General features: G+C 34.6%; 1 protein-coding gene across 3 annotated transcripts in view; it reads right to left on the bottom strand.

Annotated features, from left to right (window-relative positions):
- LOC143255561 (T-box transcription factor TBX10-like) overlaps positions 1-16,708 on the bottom strand; it is a 108,079-nt gene that overhangs the window by 72,441 nt on the left and 18,930 nt on the right. For all 3 annotated transcript variants that reach the window (XM_076511403.1, XM_076511402.1, XM_076511401.1), the window contains exon 3: positions 10,133-10,403. In XM_076511403.1, coding sequence (XP_076367518.1) covers positions 10,133-10,403 — 271 coding nt within the window. The remainder of the gene's footprint in view (positions 1-10,132; positions 10,404-16,708) is intronic.

The raw sequence follows: 16,708 nt of genomic DNA on the forward strand, positions 1-16,708 counted from the left end.
ATCTGTAAACCGTGGTTTTGTTACACTAAATTTGACAGAATGTTTCATGATAATGGACATTCTAATAAATATCGATGGGGGGGGGGCTGAGTCACATTTTACTTCACCACATGTTAACCTAAATTAATTTAGGTATGTGAATACCGTTATGACATTTCATCAAATTCTTTATTCAGTATTACACAACGAAACTGTTTAATGATTGTATGTATGCATATGTATGTGTTAAAGATTTATTTATTATCGCCAGAGATGAAACATAAAAAAGAATCTGTTACGTAGTGGCCCAAATAATTCCTTTACTAACTATACCCTATTCAAGGTTCATCAGCACAGCTCGGTTCAGTAAACCAAAGTACCATTAGGACTACTAAAATGACGAAGTGTTTATATTGTCATAACTTTATTCCCATACCTAAATTAATTTTTGTTATTATATTGTGAAATAAAACCGATCCAAAATCCCTTTTTTTAACTTCTAGTTTATTTAGTTATAGTTACTAAACTCTGCTGTTAAAGGCGACAAGTATACTTCACGAGTGCTTCTCTCAAATTAATATATATATATATATATATGTCAGATTTTGTTTCTTTTTTTCCTTAATATGATGTAGATTATGAAACTATTAAATAAGAATGGATTAGACGCATTTTGTAACATTAACTGTCATAAGAGTGTAGCATCTGTCCAAACATTGTGGATTTGGTGTATTTTATAAAATTAACTAATTCAGGAATGTAGAATATGAAGAAAACTTATTCATCGAATTTCAAACGATTGTTGTCTGTGAAAACATGACTACATCTTTGCCTTCCAATGGCACAGTGGTATGTCTGCTGACTTACACACTAAATATCGGGTTTCGATACCCATGGTGGGCAGAGCACAGATAGCCCGTTGTATAGCTTTGTGTTTAATTCTAAACAAACAAACAGACTATATCTTTAAGAAGATGAAAATATGAAATTGATAATCAGAAATGTGCATCGTTTGGTTGTGAACAACTTAATTTTTTTGTTAATTTCACAATTTCATACACAGCTACATAGGGTTATCATAGTATAGCCATCCTTAATTCTGAAGTGATAGTCTGCAGAAGATTTAGTAAGTTTATTTAAAAATATTTTTGAGTCCCTCCACGTTGTTGCAGTCCATGTCGCAATGCCCATTCTTGCTTTGTCTGGCGATCATGTTTCAGGACAGTAGTCCGGCAACGTAGTTCCCATTGTAGAAGGCTTCGTCGTAAGGCTGTCCTGTCCAAGGTACACCAGTCTTACCTGCTTGTTTTCTATAATCCATTACCCACCCATTTCAACTTTCTGACCGCAAAGGTTCTGCGTCAAGCAAGTTGACCAATATATCATTTTATGGAATAGCATGAATAACTATTTCATTTTCCGGCTGTTTGAGATGAGCGACCGTGGAACAAGAATTATAAAGTAGGTTTTATATTGGTAAGCACAACCCATGTTTCTCTTGTTTTTGCATCAAACCAATATTCTTGTAAGTGTTACAATAAGCAGGGTTCATTTTACCTTTATGTTTATTCTCCTGACCTCTAAATTGATCCTGACGCAATAGCCTGCTCTGATCATAAAGCCCTCCGAGTAATCTTTGTGTGACATGCTACATACCACTTTTTGATTTTTTTTTCACACATTTACGAGTAGAGAACGGCATGGGACTTATAACAGTTACACACACACTTCATCGATGATGTCGCGTACTGCCATATTGTTTATTACAGTTCGTCTTGTCCTCCTAAATATGTCATGGAAACATTTGTGAACAAGTGACTTGTCTGTTTGTTCAGCTAGAGTTTCTTCTTGATCCTGTTGCGAAGCGCTGCCTGGGGCACGTGGACAGCTCTTGCTACTGACTTTTGTGTCCATGGGTTCTTCTTGTCTTTAACAAGACGCCGCATTTTGCTTACCACAGCTGTAGAATATACGAATTATAACATATCTTTTTCTGGATGGTCCCACTTCTCCAAAATGATCCATATTCCTTTATTTTGCAATCCCATTAAATGTACGGGATGTCCTCGTCATGGAAATTTTAAATCTACGATCTGAATACATCTTCATAATTTAGGTGTATGAATATTTTGCTTCGAGAAGTGATGTTATATGTTCTTACATAAAGCGAGTAATATTTGGTGGTATACTGAACGCCAAACAGTGTCATAAAGTAGTTCTGATACATTATATCAGCTACAGTTGTGACGTGACTTTTAGAATCGTATTAGTATAAAATATTCAAGACGTAGAGAAAAAACACCTGATTAACAGTTGATCGGATAGTATAACCATTATGTTTACTAACTTAGTTTTCTTAAGAAAAAAACAGGGGAAATTTCCTAAGGAATTATCAATATAAAGTATTTATGCTATAAATATTACAGATACCGATACAGAACTGAGTTTAAGAAATAAGTTATGTTTTTGCTACTAAATATTAACCTAATTCACAATGTTTTAAAGTTGACTTTTAATTTCATTGATATAGCGTATAAATTCGTATTATTGTTATACTTCTGAGGATTGTTTTGTACTGTTGTCTTAGTTAATGTAGATTTAGAGCTAACCTGAATATCTTAAGATAACCGAAATTCATGACATTGGGTTACTGCCGAAATATCGATAATACAGTAACTAACGGTTTCCAGATGACAATCAATACAATATAAAAATTATCGGTTTCAGACTTATGGCATATTTATTTCTAACAATAAAACAACAAATATCTCTGATCAGTTGGCTCAGCAGGATTATCTTCACTGTTGTACAGTAGCAAAGGTTTTCATACCTTGAACAGTATTTGACAACCTAGAGAATAACAGCAGTTACATAACCGTTGACTTCCAATTGTTTTAATGTAGTCTGTGGTTAATATGGAGCCTCTTAATCAGTTACATGCATAACTATGTAGTTACGTACAGACCGTGGATGTAATTTAATGTTTATTATTTGTTTGTTTGTTTTCACAGAAAGCCACACGTGGCCATGCCGGACCCATTATACTAATATGGTAGGCATGACACGTGCACCATAGCGATTATTAATTTTCTGATGCAGCTGTATTAATATTATGTATCATTTGTTTATGTATAAGGTTCCTGCCCTTTCAGACATGACTCTGCTGACAGTATTACAGTTTTTTTTCCATGGCATGATCGATTTCGGCCACGTAACACTAACGTCTAGACTGTTTTCCACAATAGAAATACTTAACTCGTAGTTAAAAAGATGGCACAAAGCTCAATTTCGAGCATCGGATTGGCAATCGCGGTGATGATTGATGGTAAGTGTCAAAAAATGGCCATCACTGTGTGATTTCAAATTTTATAGATACTGCAAATAGAGTAGCCATCCTTGAAGTTGACTATAAGGAGTAGCAATAATCGTGCAAGTAGAACATGGCAAAAATGATGGCGTTTCTGAGCAAAAGTGAGGAGGAACTTTTATAATTATATATTCTATTTGGAAAATATTTAATTCCAGATAAAGTATGTAGCAGCAATGACCCATTAGAGTTTAGGATCATCACAGTGGAAGAAAGTAGTAAGAACGTTACTACGCAAACTCTATCAGAAACGAAGGGGAGAAAGATATGTTAATATAATTAATTGTAAATTAACATGTTTTATACTTTGTAGAGTATACAGAATGGCACTATATGAGGGAATCTGGCCAATTGCAGCAAAACCAAGCCAGTGTAGTAGAAGGAGGAAGGGGGAGATATGACAATTAAAATACATATTTAAAATGTTAATTTGTATACATACTTTATGATATTATGATACACTGTGTTACAGTCACAGTAAGTATATATACATGTGTTATCTACAAAACTCGAAAAATTCATATTGCTATCTTTATATACGACTTCACAACTTAAAAATTATAAAGCCTTCTTGTATATATAGATAGAAATGCTAGCCGACATTTATGCTTGTGCATGCATGTATAAATCTCATGCACTTACAAAATACAGTCCATGCACCATTCCAGTATAGTTCAATAGCCCACCAATCTAGTGTTTACAGACGTCTCATATGGCTACAGGATATAAGTATAGTAGCTACGTATATTTTAGAAACATATACAGTTACATGTGGTATGTTGATCACCATAGTGATCATACATACAGTACCACTATCAATGATAACATTGTAACAATGATATCAGGAACAATAGCTATCCAATCTGTATGAAACTAACCCTATGGTTGTTATGGTTACCCGAGAGAACGTCATACACCAACTATGTATGTCATTAAACTACACTGTTTCAAATAGAACAGCATTGCTATTATATATGTCCATGATGGACATAAAATGAAACTATACAAAATTATAAAAACTTATTAATTTAAAAAGGGAGAATGGGGATATTAAAAAATTATAGAAGCAGGATGAATAGCTTAATGTGAAAATGCAAACGCGAAAAAAAGTAAACAGGTTTAAGGTTTGAGACATAATGTTCACATTACTTCCTCAAGCTACAAATCCCTATATTGATTCTTCTAAATATTATAGCTTTTAGACATGGACTCAAAGCAGGGATATGTAGCTTGCTGAAACAGTGTCAACATTTTGTTTCAAACCTTATTATTGTTTGTTTACTTTTTCTCACGATTACACGTCAACCTTAACCTACCTATATTGTTTCTGTAGACCCTAGTAGCACAGCAGCATGTCTGCGGACCCACAAAGTTAGAAATCGGGTTTTGATACTCGTGGTGAGCATAGCACAAACAACTCATTGTGCGGCTTTGTGCTTAATTTCAAACAAACAAATTTGTTTCTGAAACTTTTGAAGATCCCTATTTCCCATTTTAAATTAACAATCTTTGATAACTTTTTTTTCTGTTGGCTTCAACGGGGATGTGGGACAATGTATATATACATCATTCGTCACGCATGTCAACTGAATAGTTTCATAAAGTTTGCTCGAAATTCACCCTTACCGGTCACATATTATAATTGTTTCTAGTATATTGTTTAGCTTATACATCAAGGTGTCCTGGGAATCTGGAAACCCCTGAACGTTTCTTATCAATTTTCGGAAATGCGCACTAGGAGTAACAAACGGATGTGGGTGACTCAAATGCTTGTACAGCTAGTAAAATGTAAGCATATTAAATAAACATTGCAAATTCTATGGTAATCTGAGTTCGGAAGACTGGGACGTTTCGTGAAGAACAGATAGACATATTCACAAAAGGCACTTGATATATTATTTCAAACTATTTGTAGTAATCACCTACGTTGGTAGCTTGCTTTAGACAGGTAATTATTATTAACACACACTACTATTACTTTGTGACTCAAACTCCATGATCGGTTATCTTGTGTCATGTTGATAAAAAAAACTCTGGCTTTGAAATTTTAGCTTTTACTCTGCTAATGGGTGACAAATATTACTTACTTCGCACGTAATTTTCCAAGAAATTGACTTTTAAATGCTACCAACTAAATAATGCAGAACTAGACACCTACACGAACGAGACACGGCTGACAAGCAACGCTTTAAGCAAGGAATAAAATATTTATTTTCAATGTTTATTAACACCCTCGCTGGTCGTACAAGAGGTGATGCACGTGCTGCTTGTGTTGTTCTCTGCCCAGTTCATGGCTTAAGACCACCCTGAATCATCGAGCTTGGGACACTTCATATAACAGCATGCCCTTCTTGTAGAACATACGCTTCGACCAAGCCACTTGATTCTTTGTATACAACTTTTTCACGTGAGCCAGCTTCTCTGCTATTCGACTTGCTCTGGTGGTAACATACAAAACTTTTTTGCGTCTGTAATCATACTTATTGCGAGTTACTTGATTCGTACTTACGTATCAAATCAGTTTTTAATTTTTTTTGTGGTATCATACTCGGACGATCTGTCCAATACTCATTTCTGCATTTCAGACACTCACGAAAATTAAATTTAACTGATGACATGGTGAAGATTTAAGGCTTCTGGATCCACCAGGTTTGACTTAATTATGACCAGTTACAACTTAAACTGTAGTCGAAATATAGAAAGATTACAAAGTAGACAAACAAATGCCAAAACAAACAAAAAATGCCACCATATAATGAATGAGTATAGACATGTCTGTGTGAAATTCCTTTTCTTTTTCCCTTCAAGATGATATGCGGTGTTGAATCTCCAACAAAATATGGAAAATCAAATCGTTCAGCAGTGAAAATATTTTTTCAAAGTGATTGTTCGAACTCTTAAATTTCGATATGTTTTCTAACTCCATGTCCCCCAAACCCCTTGATCCTCTGACTTTTCTAAATTGTTTAATATCAACATACAAACACCTTAAAAATATAATTAAATGTTAAAAAATTACTAATGATTTCTCTAGGACATAAGTAGAATTTTACTACGTTAAGAATATGCTTATTGAGTTTAGTTTTAATAACAATGGTGTGGATCTTCACTGAAAGCCAAAACCACCAGTAGTTACTTGGGTTTTGTTTTAAAAAGAATGGTGTGAGTCTTCACTGAAAACCAAAACAACCAGTAGCTGCTTGAGTTTAGTTTTAATAACAATGGTGTGGATCTTCACTGAAAACCAAAACAACCAGTAGCTACTTGAGTTTAGTTTTAATAAGAAGGGTGTGGGTCTTCACTGAAAACCAAAACAACCAGTAGCTACTTGAGTTTAGTTTTAATAAGAAGGGTGTGAGTCTTCACTGAAAACCAAAACAACCAGTAGCTACTAAGTTTAGTTTTAATAAGAAGGGTGTGAGTCTTCACTGAAAACCAAAACAACCAGTAGCTACTTGAGTTTAGTTTTAATAAGAAGGGTGTGAGTCTTCACTGAAAACCAAAACAACCAGTAGCTACTTGAGTTTAGTTTTAATAAGAAGGGTGTAGGTCTTCACTCAAAAAAAATCAAACCACCAGTAGCTACTTGAGTTTCGTTTTTAAAATGAATGGTGTGAGTCTCCAACAAAATATGGAAAAGCGAATCGTTTAGCAATGAAAATATTTTTTCAAAGTGATTGTTCGAACTCTTAAATTTCAATATGTTTTCTAACTCCATGTCCCCCCAAACCCCTTGATCCTCTGACTTTTCTAAATTGTTTAATATCAACATACAAGCACCTTAAAAATATAATTAAATGTTAAAAAATTACTAATGATTTCTTCAGGACATAAGTACAATTTTATTACGTTAGAATATGCTTATTGAGTTTAGTTTCGATAACAATGGTGTGAGTCTTCACTGAAAACCAAAACCACCAGTAGCTACTTGAGTTTAGTTTTAATAAGAAGGGTGTGAGTCTTCACTGAAAACCAAAACCACCAGTAGCTACTTGAGTTTAGTTTTAATAAGAAGGGTGTGAGTCTTCACTGAAAACCAAAACCACCAGTAGTTACTTGAATTTAGTTTGCCCGTTACCTCGTGGTAGGGGCCTGGCATGGCCAAGCGCGTAAGGCGTGCGACTCGTAATCCGAGGGTCGCGTGTTCGCGCCCGCGTCGCGCTAAACATGCTCGCCCTCCCAGCCGTGGGGGCGTATAATATGACGGTCAATTCCACTATTCGTTGGTAAAAGAGTAGCCCAAGAGTTGGCGGTGGGTGGTGATGACTAGCTATCTTCTCTCTAGTCTTACACTGCTAAATTAGGGACGGCTGGCACAGATAGACCTCGAGTAGCTTTGTGCGAAATTCAAAAACAAACAAACAAACAAAAACCTCGTGGTAGTAAAGACTGCAGTAAGAAACGTAATTGTCTTTTTCACGCAGTAAAGATTTATATTTGTTTAGGTAAAAAATATCTCTCTAGTTGTCCTTTTCTTTCTTCTTTTTTTTCTGGAAACACAAGTTGCACAAGGTAAACATATATATACCCTCGATCCCGAATTATACGAATGTTGCTTTGAACAAATGTATGACATCAAGTGAAAAAAAAAAGGTAACGTATACTGCAAACTAACAATCATAAAGTGGGTTCACTATTCTAACAAATTAATCTAGGACGTGGCACTGTTAACGTATACCAATATTTGGATAACAAAACCACAAGTTTATTGGAAGTGAAATGAACAAAGGCAATGACGTAATGGGAATATATTACAAGAAACTAAGGAAGTGTTTTGTTATAATCTGTTATGTGTCGAATTTTCAATATATCATGAAATTATCTCTAAAACACCTGAGATATTGTTAACGATATTTATTAAAAGATATGGCTTATATTAAGAGCGTATAAATAATTAAATCAAATATCTTCTTCCACAATAATAAACTTCATCTAAGACGATTCGCATGAACACAACTATTATTGCTGGTAAGATGATAATCAATATCCTTGAAGATATTAATTAAAAAAAAAACACCAAAATAGACACACTAAGGACCTTTAACTGTCTTTATATGTATGTATGGAAGAACATTCGGTGTAAATTTTGTTAACATAAACACTATCTTCTACGTTTTCGTAACGAACGAATGACGTTTTGTTTGTTTGCTTGCTTGGAATTCTCACGCAAAGCTACAAGAGGGCTATATGCGCTAGCTACCCCTAATTTAGGAGTGTAAGACTAGAGGGAAGACAGCTAATCATCTTGCGTTACTCTTTTACCAAATAATAGTGGGATTAATTGTACCATTATAACGCCCCTACTACTGGAAGGGGGAGCGTGTTTGGTGTGACGGGAATTCGAACCCGCGACCCTCAGAATACGACTCGATCATCTTAATCACCTGGCCATGCCAGCCCTACATTAAATGTAGGTCCGCAATGTTCGAGAAAGCGTTCCGTGTCAAGAGTAAGTAAAATCCGAAATAAAGAGTAACAAATATTATTATTTCTTGCTTTTGAAGTTCATATGTGATTAGGCCCGGCATGGTCAAGCGTGTTAAGGCATGCGACTCGTAATCTGAGGGTCGCGGGTTCGCATCCCCGTCGCTCCAAACATGCTCGCCCTTTCAGCCGTGGGGGCGTTATAATGTGACAGTCAATCCCACTATACGTTGGTAAAAGAGTAGCCCAAGAGTTGGCGGTGGGTGGTGATGACTAGCTGCCTTCCCTCTAGTCTTACACTACTAAATTAGGGACGGCTAACACAGATAGCCCTCCAGTAGCTTTGTGCGAAATTCAAAAAAACAAAAAAACAACAATCATATGTCATTCGATGTTGTGTCCAAGAGATTGGTTACTTCTTTTCATCATTCATGGCATGTGTACACTTTACTGGCGTTTTACAGTACAAATTGAAATGTTAAGCGTCCCTTATGTGACGTCACTTTGGTGTCTACCGACTGACTAACAGACAACACACTACTGTATTGCAGTGCGAGAGGTTAAAGCAAGTGACTTCACCAGGCGACCATGAGACCCTCCCCTTTCGAGTAGATATATGTAGAATAAAGTCTGGTTTGAGTTTTGTTAAAACACATACACTATTTTCTAAACATTAGTAACGAACGAATGTCTGAGGTTATGCAGTCTCATGGTTAGGTTTAGCTTTTAGTTGATGAAATTGTCGAAGGAAAGCTTAGGAAGAAAACCAGAAAAAAAATCTGCTATCACTTCTGAATACACACATATCGACGTTATGAACCTACACGAAGATCTTGTTAAATACCTGTATCTCATCCAAAGTCTAAATGTGACAATAGATTAAACGCAATAATAATAGATTGATTTATATGGTTATCATTGTAATAACATTCAGTGACAATACTTGTCTAATTACTAAGTTAATTGTTTGGGAACTTCCCCCCAAATGATGTGTGTTATTTACCAAGTAAAATGTTCAGTAAAGAGTTTCTCAGCCAGGAGGCTACCCCCCCCCAGGTTTCTCCTACATCTTCTAATTCTAGCGACCCTATCAGAAAACTAAGTTATAAAATGACAGAAAACACATGAAACTGTGATTACTAACCTCTCACGTGACTACAGACATGTATTTAATCTTAGGAACTTTCGCTTGGTAAAGTTTTAAACGTGGTATATCAACTTTTACAAGTATAGACTAGAAATCCAAGATATACAGGTTAAGAGAATACTGGACTAATAAATTATCGGCAGAGAGAGAGAAATCTGTAAAAGTTCGATATGTTCGAACGTCCATCTGTGTTATGAACTAAATCCAACACTTACCTGCCAGCCTTTGTGACAATCATCTCTGTTCCCAATTCATTAAATTCGTCCCACAGGGACTTCATCTCCAAGATTGCACTAACATTTATTAGCTTAGGATGCACTGGCTTTTTCTCCCGGGCACCGCAGACATTGGTGTCGGCAGAAGACGGTGACTGAGGGCCGCTGCATGTGGTGTTTTTGAACTCGTCAGGAAGACCGTAGGACTCCGTCGTTGTACGATAAGTCTCGGACAGGCTCGGCCGTTCTTTGCCCGCACTGAGCAGGCAGGCTGGAAGACATGACGAATACGGTGTGATACGTTTGTGTGCAAGTAAATGTATAGAAATAACAAAACATACTGAGAGCATACGCAGCTAATCTTCGATCATAACTAACACAGGTTTCTTCAAATTGTTCAGAACATGGTTGGTTACATTTCTATTTCTGGCACTGGGATTCTTTGTCCCATATTTAAGGTTATCTGTTTACAGATTAAATTAAAACAGTAGAAACATCTAACATCAAATAACCTCTTAGCGTACATAATATTTTATAACATCTTGCAACAACGAGACGATTGTTTCAAGCACAAATTTAAAATTGACATTTCCTTAAATTTATGATACGATTCTATTGTTAAAATCACGTATTTAGCATCACATCATTACTTCTTCAATTTTATGAGACAATTCTATTGTTTAAAACACAAATTTAACATCAGTATTTCCTTAATTTTATGAGACGATTCTGTTGTTTAAATCACGTATTTAACATCATTTTCTCCTTAACTTTATGAGACAATTCTACTGTTTAAAAAACAAATTTGAAATAAGTACTTCCTTTACTTGTGACGGACGGTTTTATTATTTCAAGCGCGTATTTAGAATGAGTACCGCTGTCTCAGCTAGTTCTTCATAGCACCAGTAATGAATCTATACCACACTTTAGAAATGTGATACTTTTTCAGGGCACAATAATACAGATGTATACATAACAAATAACGTTACTGATGTACATCTCTAATAAATAATGTAAACCATAATTTAGAAAACTTGGGTGGGGGGTTTATACATTATCATAGATGCTTAACAAAAATGGTATCCATCATTTTTCTCACGCGACCTATGTAATCACTGAGATAGGTTTAGCGCAAAGACGATGAAAGCTAGGGAAGTTACGGTTGGATAACTTGCATCCTGCTGTATCTTTCTTTATTGGACAACATGCATGATCAGGTGATTTAGTCTTATGTGTTTAACACTTGATTAGTACAACCTTTCCTTAGGAGAGATTTTTCCACCTACTTGCATTTTTCGCATCGATCACTAAAGAGATTAGTATTGAAAAATATATATATATAAGAAAATGATAATTCTGTATATCTCAAATGCTTTTACTGGATTTAGGATATATAGAAATATCATTAAAATGTTTGGTCCTTCTTGCTTGTCATTATTCGCTGATACCATGTCGTTCAGCAAACGTAATAGTTTTCTAGTCCCTGTATGTTATCAGAACTAGCAACATTTCATTATAGTTCAGTTAGTATTCTTTAGATTGTTATATGTCTAGTAAGTTATCAGAGATAACGACGTTTTAAACATATCTTTGCATTTTTGAAGTCAATATACACCTGTAATTACATATATAACGACAACATTAAACAATTTAAAACAGGTCTTCTTCATTTCATCATCTGATGACTTTCTTGTGATTTCTATCAGCGTTTCAACATATTTCTGTTGACCATCGTTACATCATCATCCACCAAATAACTTCCTTTAAACATTTAAACACAGTTTCGTTTATCATTACTATTAAACAACTTTTCGATTCTTGCGAAGAAGGCCATTAAGATACAGACAACGACTAAATACCATTTAAAGATTCGTAACAAATCAAATGCTTAATACATTTATCTCGCTAACAAAACAAATACGAAAAAGACTATATATATTAGCAACGTTTCGAGCATATAGGCCTATCACAGGCAGTTAACAATGTGTGTAAGTATAGAGAAGAGAACTGAAAGACTTGAACAAATAGTTCAAGACAAACCGTAAGAGTTAAATAACTACATTAAGACAAGTATTAAAAGTCATACATACTTATATCAATCCGAGTACTAAAACACATAAATAACTATTTCAAGGCAAGTGCTAAAACTAATGTATTATACGTAAGCATCTGTTTGAAAAATTGTAGTGAGAAACATAAGTTTTTATTTCGATGCCCGAGTTTTATTGTCCTAATGGCAGTTCTAACTTTTCTCGTATTTTTGTAACTCTTAATTATTAATAGAAAATATTTGCTTCTATGTTACTTAAATTGAAGATACATTGTTTGTTACTGCTGGCTACAATATTTCCTTAGTGGATGGAGTGTGGATGTAGGAGACAGCGGTGAGAACTTGAACGACTTAAATGTTGAAGTAAAAACCCATCAAGTGTTTTGTAGTTATAAAATATTAACAGGAAGAGAAGTCAATAATTTGTGCGGCGTATTATTTAGTTTGAAGCATAGCCCTGATTTTATCTTCACGGATGATTAAATTGGAAATTTCCTTGTATTTGAGTTTAATATCTCTCTCACTTTAGTTCTTAAAACTTCTCAACCTTCTTACAGCATGTGCTTATATAAGCACTGCATTTGTTTATGATCATGGTGTGTTTCGCATGAACGTTTCTGTCTCCTTTATTAGTTCGAGACAACCTTTCAAGCTTCAGTTCTTAAACACTTTTTATGAAGCTTGTAGTACTGGAAATTGTAAAAAAATAATCTATCAAGAATTAGCGATATTTTATACCAATATTTCTAAACTGTTTATGCATCAAGTTGTTTGTGGATGTTGTTGGTTAGAGAATCCATAATAATATATTTGTTTCTGAATTTCTCGCAAAGCTACACGAGGACTACCTGTGCTAGTTGTCCCTAATTTAGCAGTGTAATACTAGAAGGAAAGCAGCTAGTCATCACCACCCACCACCAACTCTTGGGCTACAAATAGTGAGAATGCCTGTCACATTATGATGCCTTCACGGCTGAAAGGGCGAGTACGTGTGGTGTGACCTAGATTCGAACCCGCGACCCTCGGTTTACGAGTTCAGCGCTTTAACCACCTGACCATGCCGAGCCCGTAAGAGTATTTAAATAAACAATATGTACACATCACCAATGTTGCAATTAAACCAACTAGTTACTGCTACGGTTACCTTGTGGATTTTAATTAGGAATTGAATAATTACAAATCCAGTTTATCTGGATAGTTTTTCTGTTTTACACCGCGTGTTGCAACAGCCAAAACAAAATTAATAAATGCGATTCAAAGTGACTGGTTTGTTTGAGTGACATATTTAACATTGTTATTAAATTAGAATTCTGCCAGCGCCATATAAAATGTTGCAAAACTTACTACTTAGTGTAAAACTCTAATGGGGTCACAAGCAATATTTTATTTTATATAAAGCGCAAGTCTTCAAACGTTTACAAGCGAAAAACGTTTTTCAACTTTTGGAATTGCACAATTCAACAGTATTTATTTGATTTAAAGAAATTTCAATTTCTGGATTAATGTAATGTAAAAAACTGAAATTATTGATGAATAAACTTCAAAAAACGAATGTTGAATCTATCAGTTTTATCAATTAATCGAAATATATTTAGCTTAGCTTAGGTGTATAAGATAGTATATAAGTTAACAAAACTAAGTTTTTATTGCATTTCAATAACTCATTATCATTCCATCTCCACTCACTAATCGGCTCTTGATGTTACTTGAATTATTTCCTTTCATCCCACCTGACTAGAGATAAAGATCAAATATACAAGGTATTTGGAATGAGCCGTCTGTCTCCTACCTAACAACTAAATAATGATTAACTTTATAAGTAATCTGAAATTCTTTCACTCTTTTCTCGTCTTATTAACAGACATTAGACAAACATTATAAGATATTTGGACCGACTCCACTATTAAATATTCATGACTGTTACACACTAAGGTGTTTGTTTTTTCTATTTTGCTGTTGTCTTTAACCTTTTAGACTTCCTAATTTTTTTAAAACTAAGTACCACATAGAAAGAATAATTCTACGATATATTATCATGATACATACAAAACTTATAATCTATAATAAGATGAATTAAGAAAAAACAAAACAAAAAAGCTCATAATCTCGGAAGGCTTACATTTCGAGATCAATCGGGTTATTGGATTTTTTTTAAAGGAGTGATTCGCCTAACATACAATATTCACAAACTCTCTAGTCAGGTTTCAAAGACCCGCCCAGTCACATGAAGGAATCCGAAATTTTGGTAAGGATATAGGTGGCAGTACTGCAGTTTATCTTTAAAATAACGACTGTCCAGAGAAAGGAGGATATGAGTTGTTGTTGGTTGGTCGGTTGTCGTACAGCAATGTCACATTGGACTATCTATCTACTTTGTCCACCCTGGATTTTAACGTTGTTTTAAGTCCGTAAACTTACCGCTGTCCCACTGGGATGCACGAGTTGTCTAAAACTTCATTTATGAGCTTTGAAAGATTGTATCACCACTGAGTTGCCAATTATTTAAATCTTTAACTTTTCTGAATTGCACCTTGTAACTTTTAGACAGTTTCAGAAACTATCTGACCATCCAGCAAACGTAATATTGTAATCAGTTATTTAATTTGACCAAATTAAGTAACAAGAATAAGCTAAAAATGTATTCTCAATACAGCTGGTATGGATGTTGAAACTTTAACTAAAATAAAGTACAGAACAACATTTTGACCTTCTTAGGTCATCTTCAGATTCACAAAGAGAGTTTGCAAGTGACTGTTACCGGGCGCATGTCTTAGGAAGAAGAGTGTAAACGAGTACGGGATTGTAGAGGGCGTTGCAGTACATGCTAGGCTATTAATTAGTATAGGTATAAATGTGTTCTTTTATATTGGTTCAGTTTTGCTTTGAGTTGTTTTTTAAGTAGGACTTCTTTGATTTTGCATTGTATTTTATAAATAATGTTGGTATTGTGTTTGTCAGAGTAGTGCTTACATAGTTTAGATTTTAGTTTTCTACCTGGCTTTTGAATAAATTTGGTGTTTACTGGAATGTTGTGTTTTGCCACAATTTTTTTTTCCAAATGTTAGGTATTGTTTCGTTGATATCAGGAACATATGGTATGCAGCAGTGTAATGTTTTATAGTTTGTTGTTTCTGGGAATTTATTGCTGTTTGTTTGTTGTTGAGCGTGTTGTAGATCTCGGTGTGTGTATATATAATTTTTTCAACGACTTTTGGAGGAAATTTGTTGATGTTGATGAAGTGTTCTTTTATTTTGTTGATTTCATCATTAATTTTATCAGGTGAACATAGTTTTGTGGCTGTCTTTATTTGGTTTTTTAATATGTTGAGTTTTTGTTTTGTTTCATGTGCTGAGTCCCAGGGAATGTATAATTCAGTATAGGTGATTTTTTTTAAATTGTGTATCGTTTCTTATAATCTTGAAGTTGAGAAATGCTTATTGGTTAATTTTCTCATGTTCACAGGGGAACTTAATGTTGGTATGTATGGGGTAATGTGGTTGAAAAAAAACACAAAGTGTGTGTTCTGTAAATGTGAATCCAGCAATTGTACCAGTATAGTGGTGGGTGTAAGGCTAAATTGATCGCTTGAGATCCAATTTGTGTCATGAAACTGTTGGTTAGAACTGGTGACACGGGATTGACCATACTTGAGCCACTTATTTGTAGGTAGTTTTGTTCATTGAACATAAAGTTAGTTTTGGTGGAAGTAAATTCTGTGAAGGTTGCTAATTTGTATTAAGGGGCTAGTGTCTTGGATATAAAGTTCTAAAACTATCTTCCAGCATTCGGTAGTTGGGACTTCTGTGAAGAGGGAGATTACATCAAAACTGGCTATTAAGGCTATATTTTATGGTTTAGTTGGTCAAGAATGAATTTTAAAGTTAAAAAAATTGAAAAAGGAGTCGAGTGATGTTACATATTTAGAAAATGTCCACGCTATGTATTTACCAAGGTTAGTTTAATGATTCATGGGTCGACATTATGGGTCACAGTGGACAATCGGGTTTGTGAGGTTTGGGGTGCTGCATAGTAGTGGTGTACGTGAGTCGGTCTTGAGTAGGTAAGAATAAAAGTTTTCTGAGATTGTGATGGTCTTTTTCATTTGAACATTATTGCAATTAAAGTTTTAACACTCCTAGAAGCCATCTTCAGAATACGTATTTACTTCAAGTGAGTTTCTCGTCATCATGAAGTAAAAGTTAAGCTTCAAATAATTAAGGCTTCGTTAAAAGATATATCGAAAAGATTAATACGTATCTGTGTATACACACACATATATATATATATACTTATTTAATTCAAAGCAGTGAGTTAATATTAGATTAATAAATACGTCTTGCGCACATGACTTTGTGTGCTAGTCCGTTGACGCTTCTGAAATATGTCCACATTATATGAATTTTTGTGTTTTTAGGCTATTTTATCAATAACTCTAAAGGCCGATGCTAAATAACATTTTACTTCTAGTATTAGTCCTGAAGCTCACCACCAGGAATATTAGCTCTGAAAGTTGTACTAACTAATA

This window comes from Tachypleus tridentatus, chromosome 7 (genome assembly GCF_004210375.1).
Source record: "Tachypleus tridentatus isolate NWPU-2018 chromosome 7, ASM421037v1, whole genome shotgun sequence".
NCBI classification, from domain to species: Eukaryota; Metazoa; Arthropoda; class Merostomata; order Xiphosura; family Limulidae; genus Tachypleus; species Tachypleus tridentatus.